Source organism: Dendrobates tinctorius, unplaced genomic scaffold (assembly GCF_039654945.1).
Source record: "Dendrobates tinctorius isolate UK_male_01 unplaced genomic scaffold, ASM3965494v1 ptg000143l, whole genome shotgun sequence".
NCBI classification, from domain to species: domain Eukaryota; kingdom Metazoa; phylum Chordata; class Amphibia; order Anura; family Dendrobatidae; genus Dendrobates; species Dendrobates tinctorius.
Genome location: NW_027361810.1, coordinates 7,866,480 through 7,892,024, shown reverse-complemented (window position 1 = coordinate 7,892,024; position 25,545 = coordinate 7,866,480). Strand labels below are relative to the sequence as shown.

Here is a 25,545-nt window from a genome sequence, read left to right as displayed (position 1 = left end):
TCCAGAGCTGCACTCACTATTCTGCTGGTGCAGTCACTGTGTACATACATTACATTATTGATCCTGAGTTACCTCCTGGATTATACTCCAGAGCTGCACTCACTATTCTGCTGGTGCAGTCACTGTGTACATACATTACATTACTGATCCTGAGTTACATCCTGTATTATACTCCATAGCTGCACTCAGTATTCTGCTGGTGCAGTCACTGTGTACATACATTACATTACTGATCCTGAGTTACATCCTGTATTATACTCCAGAGCTGCACTCACTATTCTGCTGGTGCAGTCACTGTGTACATACATTACATTACTGATCCTGAGTTACATCCTGTATTATACTCCAGAGCTGCACTCACTATTCTGCTGGTGCAGTCACTGTGTACATACATTACATTACTGATCCTGAGTTACCTCCTTTATTATACTCCAGAGCTGCACTCACTATTCTGCTGGTGCAGTCACTGTGTACATACATTACATTACTGATCCTGAGTTACATCCTGTATTATACTCCAGAGCTGCACTCACTATTCTGCTGGTGCATTCACTGTGTACATACATTACTGATCCTGAGTTACATCCTGTATTATACTCCAGAGCTGCACTCACTATTCTGCTGGTGCAGTCACTGTGTACATACATTACTGATCCTGAGTTACATCCTGTATTATACTCCAGAGCTGCACTCACTATTCTGCTGGTGCAGTCACTGTGTAGAGTACATACATTACATTACTGATCCTGAGTTACCTCCTGTATTATACTCCAGAGCTGCACTCACTATTCTGCTGGTGCAGTCACTGTGTACATACATTACATTACTGATCCTGAGTTACCTCCTGTATTATACTCCAGAGCTGCACTCACTATTCTGCTGGTGCAGTCACTGTGTAGAGTACATACATTACATTACTGATCCTGAGTTACCTCCTGTATTATACTCCAGAGCTGCACTCACTATTCTGGTGCAGTCACTGTGTAGAGTACATACATTACATTACTGATCCTGAGTTACCTCCTGTATTATACTCCAGAGCTGCACTCACTATTCTGCTGGTGCAGTCACTGTGTACATACATTACATTACTGATCCTGAGTTACATCCTGTATTATACCCCAGAGCTGCACTCACTATTCTGCTGGTGCAGTCACTGTGTACATACATTACATTACTGATCCTGAGTTACCTCCTGTATTATACTCCAGAGCTGCACTCACTATTCTGCTGGTGCAGTCACTGTGTACATACATTACATTACTGATCCTGAGTTACCTCCTGTATTATACTCCAGAGCTGCACTCACTATTCTGCTGGTGCAGTCACTGTGTACATACATTACATTACTGATCCTGAGTTACATCCTGTATTATACCCCAGAGCTGCACTCACTATTCTGCTGGTGACAGAGCTCTTTTCTCATTCCCTGCTTGTTCTGGTGATCTGTACCCTGTATTGTAGGATCTCATTTATTTATTTTACTCATTTATATAGCGCCATTAATTCCACAGCGCTTTACAGACATTATCACCGCTGTCCCCATTGGGGCTCACAAGGCTGCAGTGCTAACCACTGAGCCATCGTGCCGCCCTACATTTTTAGTGGAGCCCAGTGGAGACAATATACTGGTATCCACTATGAAGACTGCACAATGTTCACCTCTAGATTCTCCACCTTATCGTTTTTCCGATTTCTCTACAATCTGCAGGATAAGGGCCAGTAATAAAGTCCCAGCTGCAGCTACTCGGTACTTTGGTGACCCGGAGTAGCAGTCCTGTGTAAGACCATTGTCAAACATGATGGTCGCTGGCTTCGGGCCATGGAAAGCCTGATCCGTGTTCTGGAAGCTTGGAGTTTGGCTATTTAATGCTTTTAGTGTAGTGAAGGCGACCATCTGTACATCCAGAGACCCTGGACAATCTCACAGGGCTGCGTGTTGTCAGCCCCCTCCGACTCCCCAGTGGGATATATCCAGGGCGCGTTTCAGTCCTGCGCATTTTACTGACTTGTATGGGAATCTAGACTGTGATCCGCGCTGGAATGAAAGACCCTGAAACCTCTGCACCCCCAATGGCCGTGGTCTGTAACCTGTGAGGCTTCAGCTGGTGGAGAACTACAGCTTGCACTGTGTCCTGGCAGCCATATGATGGGGGTTGTGGTTTTGTAGAAACACAGGTTGGAGACTTCTGCCCTATGAGTGACCTCCTGGTGCTACAACCAGAGCTGCACTTTTTAGTTTTCCAGGACCCCTCTACCCACTAGACAATGTTTTGCATAAGTAATGAGCCCCTTTTTCATATAGCCAGTGTATGGAAATAAGGTCAATTTATCTGCGCTTTGAAGGGTTAAATTTTTTCGCAGAAAAACAAATTATCCCCCTTCCTGATCTGTGCAGTAAATGTGACCATTACCTAAGAGCGAGTCGCCGGCCAGGTGACCCTCTGGCTTTGGGCGCTGGCGCTCAGCGGCGCTTTTCTTATCTTTTGCCTTTCTTCCTTCTCTTCTACATTACATTTATGTAACACTTCATCCGTCCAGAGATGGAAACGTTCATTGATGGGTACGAGGAAGGTAAGTGCCCGTGTCCGGGGCGTCATTAACCCCGAGAGGCTGCCATGATCCATCTATAACTGGCTACATTGCTTGCTGGTTCATTCCCGTGTGTTACATTGTTTCCTTTTTTCATGTTTGTGCATGTTATTTACAAAACGTATCATCTCCGTGAGGAGGTTGGAAGTCAGCGAGGCTAGTCTGAAGGCGAACGTCCTAATAAAAATGGAATTATCTCCCTCGTAAAGGGCCGACGCCATTGCAACAAATAAACCTCCTCATACGGCCATCTAGTGCCAAAATAAAGCCGCAGTATATTAAATAATACTGGGGGTGAGTTTGATTGTTCCTAGGTAAGTGGCACCCCCCTATATCAGCTCTGCTGCTTTCATTACATTGGAAGTCAATGAGCATTTCCTGATCCGATACATTGTAACAAACCTTCAGCTGTGTAACAAAAAATATCTTTTATTGAAGTCAATTATAAAAATTCACTTCTATGTAACATTTCACTCTGCATCCCCGCATGTCACTTGTGTGAGCCGCGTCCGGGTACTGGTGGTCCGCAGCTTCCACAGTCCCCGTATTTTACTCATTGTCCCCAAATAAGTAGATTTCAATGGACGGAATAATTCAAGAATAAAACATTCCGCATGTGTTCAATGAATCACCGCGCGTTAAAAGCCGGCAGCGCTTTGGACGGAGCAGTCACGTGCCGCGTCCAAAGCACTGCCGGATAGAGTCCGTGGAAATATACCCTAATTGGATAAGAGGAAACTATTGAAAGTCTTGGCGCCCCCCTACCAACCCCTCCAGATAATCTGCGCGTAACTGTCCCTGAACCCCCTACAAGATGTCAGATTTGAACCTGAACCTTTTTATTATTTAAATCCAAATTGGACAATTGACCCCAGTGCCTTCCTGACGGCAGCAGACGGAGGACGAGCCCGGCCCCTGCGTCACCCATTGTGTAATGGGGGGCAGCACTTCTGTAGTTGCTGAATCCAATCTGAATGTAGAATCGGATGATGGGGGGGGGGGGGGGAGGGGAGATTTTGGGGCCTTGAGGATATTTAAAAGAGAAGTGCCCCTCTCCCACGATCCCCTACACCCCCCGTCATCGTGACCCCCCGACAACAGAACAGGACTCGGGGTCGTCACCTTTTTATTCTGCATTTCAAGTCCAGATTATTAAACTATTGACCCCCTAATTAGAAGACCCCCAATTATGAGACTAAACTGTCGAGTGTGCTCTTAGAATGAAGATTCGGAGACTTCTGTCTTTTAAAGGGCCATACTCTGTAGTGACGCCAGCGCTGCCAGGTGGGGGCGCCATCCCTGATTGGGATAAAAGTAGGCCATATAGTGAAAGCCGCCTTCTGGAGCGTGAACGGGACCAACACAGGGATAAAAGCAGAATTAACTATTCATGAAGTAATCGCAGGGTTTCCCTCATGTCCTTTGTCCGTGTGAGAAAATCCTGCACAAGAGACGTTGAAATCAATTAACCTATTGTTAATTCCTTGGGAAATGTCATAGGAGCCGCCGACTGTCCGGGCGCTGCCATCCAGGCTCCGTATACTGCCAATTACTAGTCATAGGGTCAGCACGTAGGGTCCCAGTGAGCCATGGGTGGTCCCACCCGGGGGTGTCAGGGGCATGCGGGGGGTACTTTAAGAGGGAATTGCATTATAAGCGATTGCCTGCAATATCGCTTTGTGTGCCAGGACTGGGGTGAGAATATGGCTGTGTGTGCACACGTTGCGCTTTTGCTGCATTATTTCAGTGCCTCCATAACTCCATTTTAAGGCATCACCTCTGACAAAGAGGAGCCCACCTCCGCTCTGCACGAGAAGACCCCTAAACTGTCTGGGAAATATCCCCCCGCTTTATTAACCTGCCGCCAGTTTGTTCATGACACAGTCCGGTCCTGATAAAAACTTCTGCAACTTTGTAACATGCTTTGGATGTCAATGTGTTCAGCGTCCTCAGGAGCTCTGCTTGCTGTCAGTGTGTGGAAATAATCTGTGTTGCACTTCATTATCTCCTCATTTAGTGCTTGTCACAGCTGTGGTTTTGCTGCAGTGTATCAGGGCTAGTAACCTTTGATAAATGCTCATTGGTCACACTGAGGGGTTCAGACAATGTGGCTGCACCACGGAAGGTCCACGTCCACCTGAAACCATATTTATCAGTGCGGCCATCCTCTGTGAGCTTCACACAGCAGCGACTGATGACTGATACAGTGTAACAAACGCCAGCTGTGAGAGCATAACTAACAGATCAGGAAGGATTTTCAGCTTCTGCATGTAAAGTGTCCCTATCCATTGACAGCAAGCAGAGATCTTGACAGCATTAATAACCAATCCGCTTCTTGACTATGAGGAGCCTGCAGGACCAGAGACGTCACAGCGATGGTTCCTCTCTGCTGCTCGCTGGGGTTTCGTTCATTGACTGCTTGCAGAGTTTGGATATTCTCCTTTCTTGGGGTCATTCCCAGGACTGACGTGTTTTTCTGTCTCTGTAGAGCCCAGGAGTTACGTGGAATCGGTGGCGCGGACGGCTGCTCCCCCGTCACCCAGTGCACCGCAGGCCTACCAGGCGGACACCCTGATGAGGAATGGAGGGTACCCCGGTCACTTCACCTCTCCGAGCCCGATCTCTACGAGCAGCCCTATACACAGCACTGACGGGTAAGGGGAGATTGCATGGATGAGTCGTGCTCTGCAGATCCCATATCTCCCATTGTAGCGATGGGGAGAGACGAGCACGTGAGCGGCCACCCCTTGATCAATTCTGGGCCACGTCACTTATTGGTGGACTCCATGTTAACGACCCCTAAATCTTGTGCATCATTGACATGTTGGCGGCGTCCACACGAGGGCAGTATTGCACCATTCACCTTCTTCTCGTCCTCCATAGGGTGTCTGTAAGAAGCTGCCCGTCAGCAGAAGGCAGCGTCCATGTTCCAAGTCCGGCTCAACCATCTGTAGACTCCAGTTTCAGATCCACCAGTTTGTCTCAGCCGTCACCACAAAGCAGTTACCAGAACACTTCGTCCACTCCCCCTGCCATGACGCCACTCGCTGGGACCCCCCTCAGCTCATACGAGGGCTACTCCTACAGCCCAAATCATGCCATCGTGCAGACAGATGGATTTTCTGGAATGCCAATGGGCGCACTGGCCGGGCATGTGGTTCACGGCAGCCCACAACCTCTTCACCGAACAGTGGGCACGAATACAGTGGGCACAAACACCCCGCCCAGTCCGGGCTTTGTACGGAGGGTGGTGACCCCAACGTTCTCCAACGCTCCTGGAAGTCCAAGCATGAGCAGACATCCTCTTGTGGCACATGGCGGCGTGGCAGCAGCCCCTGGCAGTCCTGGCTTGGCTCGACACCAGGCTGTGATGACTGGGAGTGCCGCCGTGACACCTGGAAGCCCCAGTATGGAGCGGCATGCCATGTACGGGTTCTCCACCCCTGAAGAACGACGGCCAACGCTGTCCCGACAGAGCAGTGCCGGATACCAGGCTCCCTCCACCCCCAGCTTCCCAGTGTCTCCTGCCTACTACCAAAGCATTGGCAGCCCATCGTCATCCTCCCCAGACTCCACCCTGTACCGGCAGGCAAGCCCTGTGCCGCAGCCATCACTGCCCGAAAAACGCAGGATGTCATCCGGAGACAGGTCCAACAGCTTGCCGAATTACTCCACCCTGAACGGGAAGACTTCGTCACCCATATCGAGTGGCATGTCCAGCCCCAGCGGGGGCAGCACCATGGCATTTACCCACACTTTACCGGACTTCTCCAAGTTCTCGATGCCAGGTAATCCTCTACACTCTGCTGCGGCGCTCCTCGTAGGTTGTCCTATTCCTTGGAGCAGTTCTTGCTGGCCTCCATTAGAGGGCACTGTGTACACATCATCGAATGTGTCCTACTGATCATCAAAGTCAATCCAGCACATCGCCCTCTAGTGGCAGCAGCGAGTAGCTGACACCTCTGTAGAGAGAGCGATGCTCTGTACTAAAAACGGAATCCTGGAGCTTAATCAAGTAATATAGGAAAATGCTAAAAATCATTTATACTGCTGATTTCTTAGGAAAAAAAGTATCTCTATGAGGGAGTTGTCCAGAATTAGAAAAACATGGTTAGCTTCATCCAAAAATATTACCACCCAGAGTACAGGTGGTGCCAAGTGCTGCAGCTCGGCTCCAGAGAAGTGAACAGTTCAGAGCTGCAATACTGCACACATCCTGTAGGTGGCTGTGCAGTGTTTGGCAGAAGGCAGCCTTGTTTGCCAATCCTGAAACCTTTTAAGTGTTAGAAATTATTTAATGTAGTCTTTTTATCCAGTAGAAGAAATTGGTGGCGCCATCTGGAAGAGTCTCCTGCAAGATAAAAATGTTTTTTAATTTTTTATTTCAGATGGGAGTCCAGAAACGCGAGCGCAAGTCAAATTTGTCCAAGATACGTCCAAGTATTGGTACAAGCCTGAGATCTCCAGAGATCAAGGTGAGTGTCATCTAGAGTGGATCCTGATCAGAGCTCACACAAGATCCCATCTCCTAATCTTGGCTGTATTCGCTCTCTTCCAGCAATCACTTTACTAAAGGAGCGAGAACCCGGCGCCTTCATCATTCGGGACAGCCACTCGTTCAGAGGGGCCTACGGACTTGCCATGAAAGTTGCGACCCCTCCTCCCACCCCGGCCCAGCCAAGCAAGAAAGGTGAATACTCGTCCCCCAATGTTATTACATCTGCTGTTATACATCGCCGTACATTGTACTAAGTGACTGTTCTGCTGCCCCAGGAGACGCCACTAACGAGCTGGTGCGACATTTCCTGATAGAGACCAGTCCCAGAGGGGTGAAATTAAAGGGATGTCCTAATGAGCCGTATTTTGGTAAGATCTGACATGTAAAAGAAGAGTGCAAATTCTTAGTCTTATCAGTGCTTACATATAGAAATATCCTGCTAACAAAGTTCAATCAATTGCATTTCTTAACTTGAACTGATTCTGAGTAATATGCTGTATTATACTCCAGAGCTGCACTCACTATTCTACTGGTGCTGTCACTGTGTACATACATTACATTACTGAACCTGAGTTACATCTAGTATTATACCCCAGAGCTGCACTCACTATTCTGCTGGTGCAGTCACTGTGTACATACATTACATTACTGAACCTGAGTTACATCTAGTATTATACCCCAGAGCTGCACTCACTATTCTGCTGGTGCAGTCACTCTGTACATACATTACATTACTGATCCCTTATTATACCCCAGAGCTGCACTCACTATTCTGCAGGCTGTACTGGTGATTTCTCCCTGTATTCTCTGATTGATCATTGTGTGCTTTGAGCTTTCTCTGGTGATTTACGTTCTGGAATCGTTCTCTTCTGATGATGTCCTCTGTTGTGTCGCTCTCCTCCCGGTGACCTTGCCCTCTCTTTGCAGGCTGCCTGTCCGCACTGGTGTATCAGCACTCTATCACCCCCCTGGCGCTGCCTTGTAAGCTGGTCATCCCCACCCGAGGTAAAATCACAAGCTGACCCTGAATATCACAGCGGTCAGGATACAATTGTAGCGCTTTGTTTGATGTCCCCATATCGTCTGTTACATTGTAGTGAATGGGATCATTAAGGCTCCTGTGTTGCTGAGATTCTTGTATTCATGTGGTACAGTGGGGCAAAAAAGTATTTAGTCAGTCAGCAATAGTGCAAGTTCCACCACTTAAAAAGATGAGAGGCGTCTGTAATTTACATCATAGGTAGACCTCAACTATGGGAGACAAACTGAGAAAAAAAATCCAGAAAATCACATTGTCTGTTTTTTTTTCCTTTTATTTGCATATTATGGTGGAAAATAAGTATTTGGTCAGAAACAAGCAATCAAGATTTCTGGCTCTCACAGACCTGTAACTTCTTCTTTAAGAGTCTCCTCTTTCCTCCACTCATTACCTGTAGTAATGGCACCTGTTTAAACTTGTTATCAGTATAAAAAGACACCTGTGCACACCCTCAAACAGTCTGACTCCAAACTCCACTATGGTGAAGACCAAAGAGCTGTCAAAGGACACCAGAAACAAAATTGTAGCCCTGCACCAGGCTGGGAAGACTGAATCTGCAATAGCCAACCAGCTTGGAGTGAAGAAATCAACTGTGGGAGCAATAATTAGAAAATGGAAGACATACAAGACCACTGATAATCTCCCTCGATCTGGTGCTCCACGCAAAATCCCACCCCGTGGGGTCAGAATGATCACAAGAACGGTGAGCAAAAATCCCAGAACCACGCGGGGGGACCTAGTGAATGAACTGCAGAGAGCTGGGACCAATGTAACAAGGCCTACCATAAGTAACACACTATGCCACCATGGACTCAGATCCTGCAGTGCCAGACGTGTCCCACTGCTTAAGCCTGTACATGTCCGGGCCCGTCTGAAGTTTGCTAGAGAGCATTTGGATGATCCAGAGGAGTTTTGGGAGAATGTCCTATGGTCTGATGAAACCAAACTGGAACTGTTTGGTAGAAACACAACTTGTCGTGTTTGGAGGAAAAAGAATACTGAGTTGCATCCATCAAACACCATACCTACTGTAAAGCATGGTGGTGGAAACATCATGCTTTGGGGCTGTTTCTCTGCAAAGGGGCCAGGACGACTGATCCGGGTACATGAAAGAATGAATGGGGCCATGTATCATGAGATTTTGAGTGCAAACCGCCTTCCATCAGCAAGGGCATTGATGATGAAACATGGCTGGGTCTTTCAACATGACAATGATCCAAAGCACACCGCCAGGGCAACGAAGGAGTGGCTTCGTAAGAAGCATTTCAAGGTCCTTGAGTGGCCTAGCCAGTCTCCAGATCTCAACCCTATAGAAAACCTTTGGAGGGAGTTGAAAGTCCGTGTTGCCAAGCGAAAAGCCAAAAACATCACTGTTCTAGAGGAGATCTGCATGGAGGAATGGGCCAACATACCAACAACAGTGTGTGGCAACCTTGTGAAGACTTACAGAAAACGTTTGACCTCTGTCATTGCCAACAAAGGATATATCACAAAGTATTGAGATGAAATTTTGTTTCTGACCAAATACTTATTTTCCACCATAATATGCAAATAAAATGAAAAAAAAACAGACAATGTGATTTTCTGGATTTTTTTTTCTCAGTTTGTCTCCCATAGTTGAGGTCTACCTATGATGTAAATTACAGACGCCTCTCATCTTTTTAAGTGGTGGAACTTGCACTATTGCTGACTGACTAAATACTTTTTTGCCCCACTGTATATAGATTAGGCATGTCATGGTGGGTTCCTGACAACTTTGACCCCCATTGATGCCTATGAAAGCCGCCAGCGCTTGGATCCTTTCTCCACATCGTCGTCATTCACTTGATCTTTCTTGCGCCCTCTTCTTAGATCCTTCTGATGAGAGCAGAGAAACTGCTACACCCACCAACAACACCAGCGACCTGCTGAAACAAGGAGCAGGTGAGGACCACACGCCGGGGGTCCGGGGGGGAACATGGTAATATTTATAATGATCGCTGGGAGCCAACCCTGGACATGGGAGCAGGACGCCGCTCGGGGTCAGAGCCATCACTAACGCCTCTCTCCTCCTCAGCCTGCAACGTGCTGTTTGTTAACTCGATCGACATGGAATCACTCACAGGACCGCAGGCCATTGCCAAAACCATTGCTGAGACGCTGTCCGCAGACCCCCAACCAAACGCAACTATTGTTCACTTTAAGGTCTCAGCCCAAGGGATCACCTTGACCGACAATCAGAGAAAGTAAGAGAAGTGCATTTATATCATTGATAGAACACAAAGCAAATGCTTAAAGGAGATGGTCATTTTTTGCAACTTAAATCCTTTTATTTGGGGCCAAAAATTAATTTAGCAAATGGCTTTGATTAAATATTTTCCACCGTTTGCCTTCTATATAGGATAAAAAAAAATCATCAAAATATAAGAACTTATCAGATTGTTAGATTTTAAAAATATAACTGTAATTATTACTATTAAAATAATTTTAAAAATCTAACACGATTAATACACAGAAATTAATCAGGGGCTAATACTTCACCCAGACAACACACTGCCTTATCCTACCTCACCACGGAGGTTGGCACCCTAAACCCACGCATGTGGTGCCCTATAATGTCATAGGAGAGTCAGGCCTCAATAAACACGTACAAATTCCTGTAGAGCACAAATCACAGCATCAGAGATGGCATATCATCCAAACAGAAAAGTGCCAAGTATATATATAGCCTGTGTATTGCATTGCGTACTGCTGGCTGCAGAATGAGCTAACTGAGAATCCATCAGTGAGCACAGGGAGAGTTAGTAACACTTTTATTTATGGTTAACTAAGCCCCTCTCAGCTGATTTATGGCCATACACCACATCGAATATGAATGTACACTGAAAAAAGTCTGTAAAATCCAAAATATTGAAACATTTTATATGAAACCCAATTGCAAAAATGATTTTTAATTTCAATTACGGTACATACATTTAAGTAAAAACATAGCCTGTAGGTATATGGAATAGACTGGAAATAACTTAAGGAAGCTGTCCACTCTTCCATCAAACTATATAAAATTGTCAAGCACTATCATTAATTTCAATGCAAAGAAACTAAATACTATAATACTGCCCCCTATGTACAAGAATATAACTACTATAATACTGCCCCTATGTTCAAGAATATAACTACTATAATACTGCTCCTATGTACAGGAATATAACTACTATAATACTGTTCCTATGTACAGGAATATAACTACTATAATACTGTTCCTATGTTCAAGAATATAACTACTATAATACTGCCCCCTATGTACAAGAATATAACTACTATAATACTGCCCCTATATACAAGAATATAACTACTATAATACTGCTCCTATGTACAAGAATATAACTACTATAATACTGCTCCTATGTACAAGAATATAACTACTATAATACTGCCTCCTATGTACAAGAATATAACTACTATAATACTGCTCCTATGTACAAGAATATAACTACTATAATACTGCCTCCTATGTACAAGAATATAACTACTATAATACTGCTCCTATGTACAAGAATATAACTACTATAATACTGCCTCCTATGTACAAGAATATAACTACTATAATACTGCCTCCTATGTACAAGAATATAACTACTATAATACTGCCCCTATGCACAAGAATATAACTACGGTAATACCGCACCTACGTACAGGAATATAACTACTATAATACTGCTCCTATGTAGAAGAATATAACTACTATAATACTGCCCCCTATGTACAAGAATATAACTACTATAATACTGCTCCTTTGTACAAGAATATAACTACTATAATACTGCTCCTATGTACAAGAATATAACTACTATAATACTGCTTCTATGTACAAGAATATAACTACTATAATACTGCCTCCTATGTACAAGAATATACTATAATACTGCTCCTATGTACAAGAATATAACTACTATAATACTGCTCCTATGTACAAGAATATAACTACTATAATACTGCCCCTATGTACAAGAATATAACTACTATAATACTGCCGCCCCTATGTACAAGAATATAACTACTATAATACTGCTCCTATGTACAAGAATATAACTACTATAATACTGCCCCTATGTACAAGAATATAACTACTATAATACTGCCCCTATGTACATAATATAACTACTATAATACTGCCCCTATGTACAAGAATATAACTACTATAATACTGCCCCCTATGTACAAGAATATAACTACTATAATACTGCCCCCTATGTACAAGAATATAACTACTATAATACTGCCCCCTATGTACAAGAATATAACTACTATAATACTGCCCCCATGTACAAGAATATAACTACTATAATACTGCTCCTATGTACAAGAATATAACTACTATAATACTGCCTCCTATGTACAAGAATATAACTACTATAATACTGCCCCTATGCACAAGAATATAACTACGGTAATACCGCACCTACGTACAGGAATATAACTACTATAATACTGCTCCTATGTAGAAGAATATAACTACTATAATACTGCCCCCTATGTACAAGAATATAACTACTATAATACTGCTCCTTTGTACAAGAATATAACTACTATAATACTGCTCCTATGTACAAGAATATAACTACTATAATACTGCTTCTATGTACAAGAATATAACTACTATAATACTGCCTCCTATGTACAAGAATATACTATAATACTGCTCCTATGTACAAGAATATAACTACTATAATACTGCTCCTATGTACAAGAATATAACTACTATAATACTGCCCCTATGTACAAGAATATAACTACTATAATACTGCCGCCCCTATGTACAAGAATATAACTACTATAATACTGCTCCTATGTACAAGAATATAACTACTATAATACTGCCCCTATGTACAAGAATATAACTACTATAATACTGCCCCTATGTACATAATATAACTACTATAATACTGCCCCTATGTACAAGAATATAACTACTATAATACTGCCCCCTATGTACAAGAATATAACTACTATAATACTTCCCCCTATGTACAAGAATATAACTACTATAATACTGCCCCCTATGTACAAGAATATAACTACTATAATACTGCCCCCATGTACAAGAATATAACTACTATAATACTGCTCCTATGTACAAGAATATAACTACTATAATACTGCCCCCTATGTACAAGAATATAACTACTATAATACTTCCCCCATGTACAAGAATATAACTACTATAATACTGCCCCCTATGTACAAGAATATAACTACTATAATACTGCTCCTATGTACAAGAATATAACTACTATAATACTGCCCCTATGTACAAGAATATAACTACTATAATACTGCCTCCTATGTACAAGAATATAACTACTATAATACTGCCCCCATGTACAAGAATATAACTACTATAATACTGCCCCCTATGTACAAGAATATAACTACTATAATACTGCTCCTATGTACAAGAATATAACTACTATAATACTGCCCCTATGTACAAGAATATAACTACTATAATACTGCCCCCTATGTACAAGAATATAACTACTATAATACTGCCTCCTATGTACAAGAATATAACTACTATAATACTGCTTCCTATGTACAAGAATATAACTACTATAATACTGCCCCTATGCACAAGAATATAACTACGGTAATACCGCACCTACGTACAGGAATATAACTACTATAATGCTGCTCCTATGTAGAAGAATATAACTACTATAATACTGCCCCCTATGTACAAGAATATAACTACTATAATACTGCTCCTTTGTACAAGAATATAACTACTATAATACTGCTCCTATGTACAAGAATATAACTACTATAATACTGCTTCTATGTACAAGAATATAACTACTATAATACTGCCTCCTATGTACAAGAATATAACTACTATAATACTGCTCCTATGTACAAGAATATAACTACTATAATACTGCTCCTATGTACAAGAATATAACTACTATAATACTGCCCCTATGTACAAGAATATAACTACTATAATACTGCTCCTATGTACAAGAATATAACTACTATAATACTGCCCCCATGTACAAGAATATAACTACTATAATACTGCTCCTATGTACAAGAATATAACTACTATAATACTGCTCCTATATACAAGAATATAACTACTATAATACTGCTCCTATGTACAAGAATATAACTACTATAATACTGCCTCCTATGTACAAGAATATAACTACTATAATACTGCCCCCTATGTACAAGAATATAACTACTATAATACTGCTCCTATGTACAAGAATATAACTACTATAATACTGCTCCTATGTACAAGAATATAACTACTATAATACTGCCCCTATGTACAAGAATATAACTACTATAATACTGCTCCTATGTACAAGAATATAACTACTATAATACTGCCCCCATGTACAAGAATATAACTACTATAATACTGCTCCTATGTACAAGAATATAACTACTATAATACTGCCCCCATGTACAAGAATATAACTACTATAATACTGCTCCTATGTACAAGAATATAACTACTATAATACTGCTCCTATATACAAGAATATAACTACTATAATACTGCTCCTATGTACAAGAATATAACTACTATAATACTGCCCCCTATGTACAAGAATATAACTACTATAATACTGCCCCCTATGTACAAGAATATAACTACTATAATACTGCCCCCTATGTACAAGAATATAACTACTATTGTCAAGGTGAAAATATATTTTCTTATATAACTTTTATATTTTTATACTGTGAAACAATAAGTTTTTCCTAATTGCTTGCTAATGCAAATGTAACTGTATTAAAGATGGCTGCCAGTGTTCACTTTCACTTAAATTCTCCTAAAAAAAGATAACTCAGGAATGTGAAGAAGAAGTAACCATCGGGAGACTTTTTGACGAATCAGAGAGAGACTGGACACTAGATGTATACTGCATAAACCCCGCCTAATGCACGCCTTCCCCTAACACTCAATATAGTATTGTGTATTTGTAAATAAAGCCAGTTGTTGTACTGCTCCTGACAGGTGTGGATGCGGGACATTAGCTAAGACTGAATCAGCTGCGTGTCTGAGTCATTCTTAATTGGTACCAGATGTTTTGCGCTCGCACAATGATTTGGAATGACTGGTGAATGAGGATTTATTGTCGTTTACGACCCCGACACTATAATACTGCCTCATTATTAGCATTTGGTATTTTTCCTGTTTCAGGCTGTTTTTCAGAAGACATTATCCACTAAACACGGTCACGTTCTGCGATGTGGATCCACAGGAGAGGAAGTGAGTGTTAGGAGTTGTCTTATTATTATGTACAATGAGTCTTAGAATGACGACTGCATTTTCATCCTGTCTGATGTGTTGTGCCGCCTATAGTGATCGTCCGTTGCCCTTTGCCTAATATGAATTTTTGCTGCTCAGCTCATTACTGATTTTCTGAATTGTGAATGTTCTTTCTCTAGGTGGTTGAAGACAGATGGGACTCCGGCTAAGTAAGTCTCTTCTACTCCTTTAGGGTTTGAGCGTTGACTTCTCATTAGTGGGATACGGGTCCCCCAGGTTTCTCTCTCCATCTGTCACCTTCTCCGTTATTTCCAGTGGGGTCTAATAATTGCACCAATGACCTGACCCCATGATGGTCTATAAGCTGAGACCCCAGAGCTTTGCCCACTATTCCTATTGTTGCCAATGATTGGTGCAGTTTGGGATCGCGCTGTCATCCGAGTAAATGACTGAAAACGGCAGGTTCAGCTATTACATCTAATGGGTATGGTCTCCTTAAGCGTGCGGCCCCCTTGTTACAGCAATTGGGGGTTCACATATCAACATGCTGTTAATGGGAAATCAGGTAAATGTAGATACAGATTAATCGTTATATTACCAAGTTGCAGAACTCTGCAGGATACAATGTTTATTTACCTTCTTTGCTCTTTTCAAGCTCATGGCTTGCTGTCGGTGAATGGCTCCACGTTTATCCAGAGACTGATAATCTTTTTGAAAACTTTCCTGTTCTCCTGTATGAAACTGTTACAATTGTATCCACTTGAGATGATTTTCCTGTAAAATGAACCCAGCAGCTGAGACAATCTCTCCCCCGTCTTGATACATTGTTACTATGTATCTGTGGAGGTAAGATGTGTCTGGCTGCAGTCTTGACTGAGGGTTTGGAAATTATCATTGTATCCAACAGATAGGGGATAACTTACTGATCGCTGGTGGTGTAACCACTATGACCCCCCCGATCTCGAGAACTAGAGGGGTGATGATCCCCATGGTGGAACTTGTGTACCTCCGCTCTGTTTATTCTTTATGGGACAGCAGGACACAGCCAGGTGGTCTTCAGCACTCGCATTACAATGAATGGAGAGAATGGGTGCATGATCTCTTCAGATCTATGGTTCTCAAGATCGGTTGGACCACAGTGATCAGTGAAAACATACCTTCTTTTATGGATAGGAGATAACTTCCAATCTTGGTACAACCCCTTTAAAAACAACTGGGATTTTTAGACTGGATACAATTGTAACAAATTTCAGTGTTCTTTGATGCATCATTTATGACACTTTTCCCATGGAGAAGTAAGGGCTTTATGGTCCTGGTTTTGGAGTCCAAACATTGCAGCAACATCAGTCCCTTGCAGTAAAGGGTTAAATGTGTATTTTACGCTTGGTCCTAATGCCCGTGCCTTACTCGGTTTCCGCAGATTATTTGGCTTTGTGGCCCGGAAACAAGGAAGTACGACTGACAACGTCTGCCACCTGTTTGCCGAGCTGGACCCCAACCAACCGGCTTCTGCCATCGTCAACTTTGTCTCCCGCGTGATCGGCTTGCAGAAAAGATGAACCCCCTCCCCACTACACCCCCCCGTCCGTGAACCAGCCTGAAATTTGGAATATAGACTCTTAAGATGGCAAAAGTGAAAGTGCATTATGGGAAAAGGGAAGTGATGTGGGGTTCTACTACTCCAAAGGGAGGATAAGCAACAAACCAAAAAAAGAACACAAAAAGCAAAAAAACAAACCTGATACAACAGTAAATGAGGAAATGGCGGTTAAACTGCTTTCTCGTTAACGGAGGTCGCCAGTCTGACTGCTGAGATCTGCAGATACTAAACAATATATACCGCTATCTAAGTGCACATATAAACCTATCTAGCGTGCACAGAATTTATAATTGTTTAGAACTATTATAATGAGGCTATATTTTGTATAAATGCTTTGATTGTACAGAGCTACCTACATTTACTGGCTTTTTAAAGCAACATGAATGAGTGAGCATTCACGATGTCAGTGGTGGAGAACTTAGGAAAAGATGCACTAAATTGTATGGGAATTTCCATTGACACGTCTGACACCTAGTGGTGGGAATGAAGGTTGCATTCATAAGAGGCAACAGAGCACATAGGCCTGTGTAGAAGCTTCTCTTTTTTTAAAGAGACAGTAAATGCTTGCGCCTGTGTACCTGCGTGTTACTATCCCCAAAATGGGCGCAAACATAGCCAAGGGACTAATAAAAATATTCCTTGTGAGATTAAGAGCTCTGCATCCTATTACCTAAATTATATTTATTAAATAGATTTTTCTTTGTTTGCGGGAGATACAATGTTTCCAATGCTTTACATCCGAGATTATTCAGACTATGCCGTGTAGAAACACATTTATGTACTCAAAGATTAATGAGAAAGCATTATTCTACTGTACAGCTGAGGTGCATTCTCAGTGATGTCATCACTCGCTAGTGATGGATAGGCTCCATTCTCAGTGATGTCATCACTCGCTATTGATGGATAGGAGACATTCTCAGTGATGTCATCACTCGCTATTGATGGATAGGAGACATTCTCAGTGATGTCATCACTCGCTATTGATGGATAGGAGACATTCTCAGTGATGTCATCACTCGCTAGTGATGGATAGGAGGCATTCTCAGTGATGTCATCACTCGCTAGTGATGGATAGGAGACATTCTCAGTGATGTCATCACTCGCTATTGATGGATAGGAGACACTCAGTGATGTCATCACTCACTAGTGATGGATAGGAGACATTCTCAGTGATGTCATCACTCGCTAGTGATGGATAGGAGACATTCTCAGTGATGTCATCACTCGCTAGTGATGGATAGGAGACATTCTCAGTGATGTCATCACTCGCTATTGATGGATAGGAGACACTCAGTGATGTCATCACTCACTAGTGATGGATAGGAGACATTCTCAGTGATGTCATCACTCACTAGTGATGGATAGGAGACATTCTCAGTGATGTCATCACTCACTAGTGATGGATAGGAGACATTCTCAGTGATGTCATCACTCGCTATTGATGGATAGGAGACATTCTCAGTGATGTCATCACTCACTAGTGATGGATAGGAGACATTCTCAGTGATGTCATCACTCACTAGTGATGGATAGGAGACATTCTCAGTGATGTCATCACTCACTAGTGATGGATAGGAGACATTCTCAGTGATGTCATCACTCACTAGTGATGGATAGGAGACATTCTCAGTGATGTCATCACTCACTAGTGATGGATAGGAGACATTCTCAGTGATGTCATCACTCACTAGTGATGGATAGGAGACATTCTCAGTGATGTCATCACTCACTAGTGATGGATTGGAGGCATTCTCAGTGATGTCATCACTCACTAGTGATGGATAGGAGGCATTCTCAGTGATGTCATCACTCACTAGTGATGGATAGGAGACATTCTCAGTGATGTCATCACTCACTAGTGATGGATAGGAGACATTCTCAGTGATGTCATCACTCACTAGTGATGGATAGGAGACATTCTCAGTGATGTCATCACTCACTAGTGATGGATAGGAGACATTCTCAGTGATGTCATCACTCGCTATTGATGGATAGGAGACATTCTCAGTGATGTCATCACTCACTAGTGATGGATAGGAGACATTCTCAGTGATGTCATCACTCACTAGTGATGGATAGGAGACATTCTCAGTGATGTCATCACTCACTAGTGATGGATAGGAGACATTCTCAGTGATGTCATCACTCACTAGTGATGGATAGGAGGCATTCTCAGTGATGTCATCACTCACTAGTGATGGATAGGAGACATTCTCAGTGATGTCATCACTCACTAGTGATGGATAGGAGACATTCTCAGTGATGTCATCACTCACTAGTGATGGATTGGAGGCATTCTCTGATGTCATCACTCGCTAGTGATGGATAGGAGGCATTCTCAGTGATGTCATCACTCGCTAGTGATGGATAGGAGACATTCTCAGTGATGTCATCACTCACTAGTGATGGATTGGAGGCATTCTCTGATGTCATCACTCGCTAGTGATGGATAGGAGGCATTCTCAGTGATGTCATCACTCGCTAGTGATGGATAGGAGACATTCTCAGTGATGTCATCACTCGCTAGTGATGGATAGGAGGCATTCTCAGTGATGTCACCTCTGATCTCTAGTGATGGATAGGAGGCATTCTCAGTGATGTCACCGCTGATCTCTAGTGATGGATAGGAGGCATTCTCAGTGATGTCACCGCTGATCTCTGGTGATGGATAGGAGGCATTCTCAGTGATGTCACCGCTGATCTCTAGTGATGGATAGGAGACATTCTCAGTGATGTCACCGCTGATCTCTGGTGATGGATAGGAGGCATTCTCAGTGATGTCATCACTAACTAGTGAGTGGATAATCTGTTTTTTCATTCATATGGCTTTTAATTAGACAAATATGTTTCTTCTCTCATTAATAAACAGAAAAATCTGATTTTTCATCCACCTGAAAAGACGCTGGTTCTGCCGGTGCCACCGCCGGGCGCTGTATTTCTGTATTCCTCTCCGCTTGGATGCATTGATACATCTGTGCAGCCGCTGATACTTTGTATCATTGAAGATCCAGTGCCGGAGCCTTAATCTGTATCTCGTATTACTGTGCAATAATCTGCAGGATATCCGCAGAGCACACAGGCCTCTGCTTATAGCAACTCCGACTACTACCTGCCTAGGTCATCACTCACCACTAGTGGGCGCCTCTGCCCGCTATACTACTGAACTATCAGCCCCAGGAGCTTGTGCCCATCTCTCATGGGTCGGGGGTTATTTTCACCATAAATCATGAAACAGTTCCGTAATTCAAGGAAGTAAAACCACAGCCGAGTTTAAAGGGCTATGAGTGAAGCCAATTCATTTAAAGGGATAGTTCACAGACATTGCCTGGTCATGTGATTTAAAGAACTTACTTCACCCGGACTTGAGCCCAGTGTTGCTTGTGGTTTTGCCATATGCTGAATGTATCAGGCCTAGTTGTCATAGGCACATACAGAAACTGGTAGAGGACCCATAATAGGGGCATATGAGAGGTTGTCCATTCTGGGGACCCTCGAAGCTAAGATGATTTATGGGGAGGTGTCTACTCGTCTGACCTCCATGTATTCTAATAGGACAGTTGGAAAGGACGTTTTCGCTTTACGTCCCATTGTTCGGCGGTATTTTACAATTGCGCTTTCATCCATTTTCATTTCCTTTCTGCAGGCTCAGATCTACTAAAGTGCAATCCAATTTTCCTTTAGAAAATTCTTTTTACTTTGCACCTTTATATGACGTCTTCATTCCCTCTGCGCCCAGTGCAGTGAGTGAGGCATCATGGTGACAGCGGAAGTTGCTGTTGACTGATCCTCTCCATTCTCATAGAAGTGAATGGGAGATAAAACTCCGACTACCCTTGACCTACCCCACGCTCGGAGAATCCGGAGAATCTGCGCTGCTTTTATGTAAAGTTGTATTTTTATAGATAGATATTATATATTAGGAGTCTGTAGCGCGTCGCCCACCGTCTGGTATTAGTGCAATATACAGTGGATCTCGCAGGAGATTTGATATCACTTTTGATTTGCACTTTAGTAGATCTATCCTCATCACTATAATACGCAGATCCTGTAAGGATTCTTTACATTTCAGTATTATTCTGTCAGTTTTAGATATATTACTGCAATATTTAATACTCCTACTAGCATGTCCCCCATCTGACAGTCCATAGATCGGTCCCTGAATGCCCCTAATATTAGGATGCATAGGGCCCGTATCCTTAGAGATCTGTTACTGCCACGTGCCCCGGTGCTAGGAGCTGCGCCCATCAAGGGTCAGCGGACCACCCTGGGCAGACGTCTTACAAATCGTCAGTATTTTCCACTTTGTGTGCAGAAAGTCTTTGTACGTGAGAGGGATTGGGGGGAAGGCTGTTTTGGGGAGGCGTGTGAGTGTGTATTTTATTTTTGGGCGCGTATACAAGAACATGACGTTCTTAATGGTGTGATCTAAAGATGGCACCTATGTTAACCCTTTTACCACCCCTGCTTGTTAGGACTAATCCCATTGAGTGCCTTACAGGTGTAATAGCCAGTTTGTGAAATGCGTCAGTCACAGCGGGCTCATGGGTTACACAAAGTGCCTGGCAAACACCCTATGTGCCACCCCTGTAGCTGCACGGATCAGCGCAGACGGGTGTCGAGTGTGAAGGAATTCATGCAGTGTTAGAAGGTCGCTGGTTCATGTGATACTAATGAGAAGTGTTTCGTAGCGAGCTTGGCTTTGTGATCCTGTATACCAGATACAGAAGCATTGTATTATTACAGGGCGAGGCAGCAGCTGTACGAAAAGAACAATATTGCGCTCCGATACATTATTTTTTTTTTCACGGATTTTTGTCCACCAGGGGGCACCATACCTAAGATATATGGAGTTTTCAAAAGACGTAAAGTGTAAGTACGCATTCAGAAAACTTCTTACCTGTCATAGGGACATATCAGAATATTTTATTATTTCATCAGTGGAGGTCCGGGTGCAGAGACCCCTCACTGATCTCCAAAAAGAAGGCGACAGAATGGTTTAGTCAAGCACAACTTGACACCAAGACTAAATAAAGAACTCATGAACTTTCTATTGAGCCAATCTTCAGACTTGGAGGACAGCAGTCATTGCTCAGCTCCTTTGTTTCAGCCATAGGTAGAAGTCTCCGCACCCGGACTCCAAGCAATCAAAACTTTTGGAAAGTTTTAAAAGTTTTCTGAAAGTGCAGTTACGCTTTCATTGTGTTGGATTTAATGTATCGAACAATAAATTGAAGTCTTGTGAAGTTGAGCTTTAGCCTTACAGCTGATGCCGGAGCCTGTATGCTTGGCGTATTGCGGTCCCGTAGGATCCATTGAAGATGAGAATTAGTGGTTATTTGCCTGTTACCTATAAAGCAATGACATTATAGTACTTACAGGATTTGGGAACTCAGACGTCAGGACCATCGAAGGAACCTTAAGAGTTTGTATTCCTGGTGGCCTTCTTGCCACTTCTCCATCTTACTGTAGGGTCCATAGAAGTCCCCATGCTTTATGAGCCCAGATGCCAGGATAGGGATGATCTGGAGCTTTGACATTTGCTGCCTTATTGTCTAGAAGTCATCGTCCCAACCACTGGTTCACCAAAATCCTTCAATGCCCACGAATGCGAGAACCCACGGACCTGGCTTATATTTTTGTATGTAGCGAAATGAGCAAGACATGAATGAATAGCTTATAGAATCACGTGCAATAGATATATGGCGTTTAAGTGACCGCACTTCTCTTACTCACGCATGTGATCTCACACACATGGAAGGAGTTTTGTTTTTGTTTTCTACAGGGGAGGGGGCAGTTGGAGTCACACAAACACGCATGCCACCAATGAACATGGCCTCCGCAAGAAAGGGCTCTTAAGGTCACTTTTTGGTGGTCGCTCGGCCATGGAGCCTTTCAGGGTGCATTGCTTGCTCTACACTGGACACACAAAGCCTTTGATGTATAAACTAATAACCAAAGACACGATGTTACCCAAAAGATATGTTGCCTGATCTTGCCTTAATGGAGCACTTTTCTGGAGAAATGACTACCTGCTCGTCACCCCTTTTGGCCACTCATGGTATTTTTCAGTATTGCAGAATATTTCACAACGCCTTAATGCTAACTCACTGGATTCATTAACTAATGATCTGAGCCTTATATTGACCATAGAACATCCAGAAATGGAATGGAATGTTATTCGGAAATTATGACAAAGACAATTGGTCTACGATCAATAACGAGTAAAATGTTGAGTGTCACTCAGACCGGTATTACTCTGTCGAAAGACTCGCGTGGACGATTTCTATTCCAGCCCTATAAAGAGTTTGCCTTGCTTGGTTAGTGCCATCTATCGAGATTGGAGTAAGTAAAAAAGCTCTCGCTGTGCTGGTGTCTTGGCTCGCGGTGGACCACCAAAGTCATCTAAGGGGGTTGGAGTTCCATAAAAAGAGCCTGCCTGCTTACTTTGATTGGGTCATGACTTATAGCCCAGAACTAATGTCACCCAAGGGATTCGGAGTGCCCTAAAAAGAACGGATCTTACTGGGTAAGTGTCCTGCTCATAGACCACCACCAATGTCACCTAATTCAGTATGAGTGCCCTGAAAAGAACTTGGTTTGCTTGCTTGGTGTCTCGGCTCGTGAAACTCAATAATTTTCCTCTACTGTCACGTCAGACGATGACTGTACGAGGAATTCCAATAAAATGACGCTCTAATTGATAGGGTCAACTACGCCTCGTTTTCAAAACTGTGGACCATATCTGAAGTCTATGTATTTCTGAAAAATAACCTGAATACAGTGGGAAATAAAAGAAATCTTTGCTTTGTGATGGATTTTCCAACCCTGCTGGACGTTTTTGGCAAGGAGGAAATATTGACTTCATATATGGCCCTTTATACGACTAGAGGGCGAGTTCCTGGAAGAACATCTCTTCTGGGTGGCCAAAAACGAATGTTCCCTCAACATCAACTCCTCCAGTTTCCTTTGAAGTCTCAGAGATTTAATCTGAGATTGGTTTTGAATGTTTCACACAGTGTCTGATGCAATAATCCATCCTATGTGACGAGGGACCCCAGATATGGTGGAGAAGGTCTACACTGTGTCATTTAAGGACGGAAATGAACTAATACCTGTACAGAATGACTAGTCCACGTCTGACTTTTTCACTCCGATACATTTCAAAAATCAATAAACCGTTCTTCTCTTTCCAGGCTAATTAATACTGTTCCATCATGAACGCTTCGGTCGGTGGAGATGCAAATATGGGTCGTCATTTCCTCTACCGATCACTCAACCCCCACTGTGCTTTGCAAAAACCTTTGCTGCCACTAGTAAGAGACGCCTGCCCATTTGGGAAAGAACCGGCTTCCACCCCGGTGGGAGCGGGATTTTGCAGGCTCTCCTAACATGCTTACATTATATATTTTGCGCCACAACAACCTATCATCCCAGCAATCGGTAACAAAACGATGAAAATGAAAAATAAAAAAAATGTATAAAAAAACCATAAAATAAAATAATGAATAAAAAGGAAGAGAAATACCCCCTCTCTGTATTTATATAGATGGAAATATACTTTATATTTTGTATCCATGTGCTGGTAATGTTATCACTTGTATAAATATATGTGCCTTGTTTTTTTTGTTTTTTGTTTGTTTTGTTTTTTTGCTTCTGTTGAATAGAAAATAGACTATATGCTTTCACTTTTCTGTTTGTACAGACGTCCGTAATTCTTTCCAAATTATTGTATGGCTTTGTCAGTGATAACATCATATAAAATATACTTTTGCTTGAAAAATGAGTTTCTTTAGTTTTTCTTTGAATTTGCATATTCATGTGGTCATAGCCGGCCGTATGTTTTATGGTGTCCACCCGACCACCTTATCTACACACACAGAAAAAAACCCCACAAAGTATAGATCTACTAAACCCCCTCATGCAGGAAGCAATGTAGAGTTCAGTGTCCACTGACCAAATGAGAGAGCTTGTGATGAAGACACTGACCACCGTCCCACCGCTGTCGGGTTCTCTGTAATGTGACGCTGGATCCACCTGTCACTGGCAGCACTCAAATAACCACTATAAAATACAAACAGCACTCTGTGGAATATATAAAGGAGCATTCTAATTACCATTATAAAATACAGACGTCCCTAATCTGTGTGTGCTGTGTAAAGGAGCACTGTAATGAGCACTAGATACCATACAGACAGCACTCTGTCCTGTATGAAGGCGCACTCTAGTCATGCTCAGGCTGCTGTACTATAATTTACATTATAGAATATTGCTTTCCATGGAGGGGACAACAGAGGGGTCCTGTCTCTGTGCAGGTTGACACTATGTTGCTTTTTTTCTTTATCTGACAGTGTATTAGTAGGGGAATGTGCTCTAGAAGCGATCTATTGTTGATAACTGTGTAAGAGTGTAAGCTCTTATGGTCAGCGTGGACCGCTCTCTCTTCTGTAGAGTGTAAACTCTTATGATCAGCTGAGTCCTTTCTCTCCTGTAGAGTGTAAGCTCTAAGGCTATGTGCACACGGTGCAGATTCTGCTGCGTTTCCGCAGCGGTTT

General features: G+C 42.8%; 1 protein-coding gene across 10 annotated transcripts in view; it reads left to right on the top strand.

Moving 5' to 3' along the window:
* Positions 1-24,773, top strand: part of TNS1 (tensin 1) — a 461,328-nt gene extending 436,555 nt beyond the window's left edge. For 6 of the 10 annotated variants that reach the window (XM_073545362.1, XM_073545370.1, XM_073545365.1 and 3 more), the window contains 12 exons: positions 2,542-2,574; positions 5,081-5,246; positions 5,476-6,380; positions 6,981-7,067; positions 7,151-7,282; positions 7,366-7,458; positions 8,018-8,095; positions 9,981-10,052; positions 10,186-10,354; positions 15,325-15,393; positions 15,573-15,602; positions 16,814-24,773. In XM_073545362.1, coding sequence (XP_073401463.1) covers positions 2,542-2,574; positions 5,081-5,246; positions 5,476-6,380; positions 6,981-7,067; positions 7,151-7,282; positions 7,366-7,458; positions 8,018-8,095; positions 9,981-10,052; positions 10,186-10,354; positions 15,325-15,393; positions 15,573-15,602; positions 16,814-16,952 — 1,973 coding nt within the window. In that variant the 3' untranslated portion in view covers positions 16,953-24,773. The remainder of the gene's footprint in view (positions 1-2,541; positions 2,575-5,080; positions 5,247-5,475; positions 6,381-6,980; positions 7,068-7,150; positions 7,283-7,365; positions 7,459-8,017; positions 8,096-9,980; positions 10,053-10,185; positions 10,355-15,324; positions 15,394-15,572; positions 15,603-16,813) is intronic. The other 4 variants (XM_073545363.1, XM_073545371.1, XM_073545366.1 and 1 more) reach the window with 2 other exon arrangements.
* The last annotated feature ends 772 nt before the right edge of the window (positions 24,774-25,545 follow it).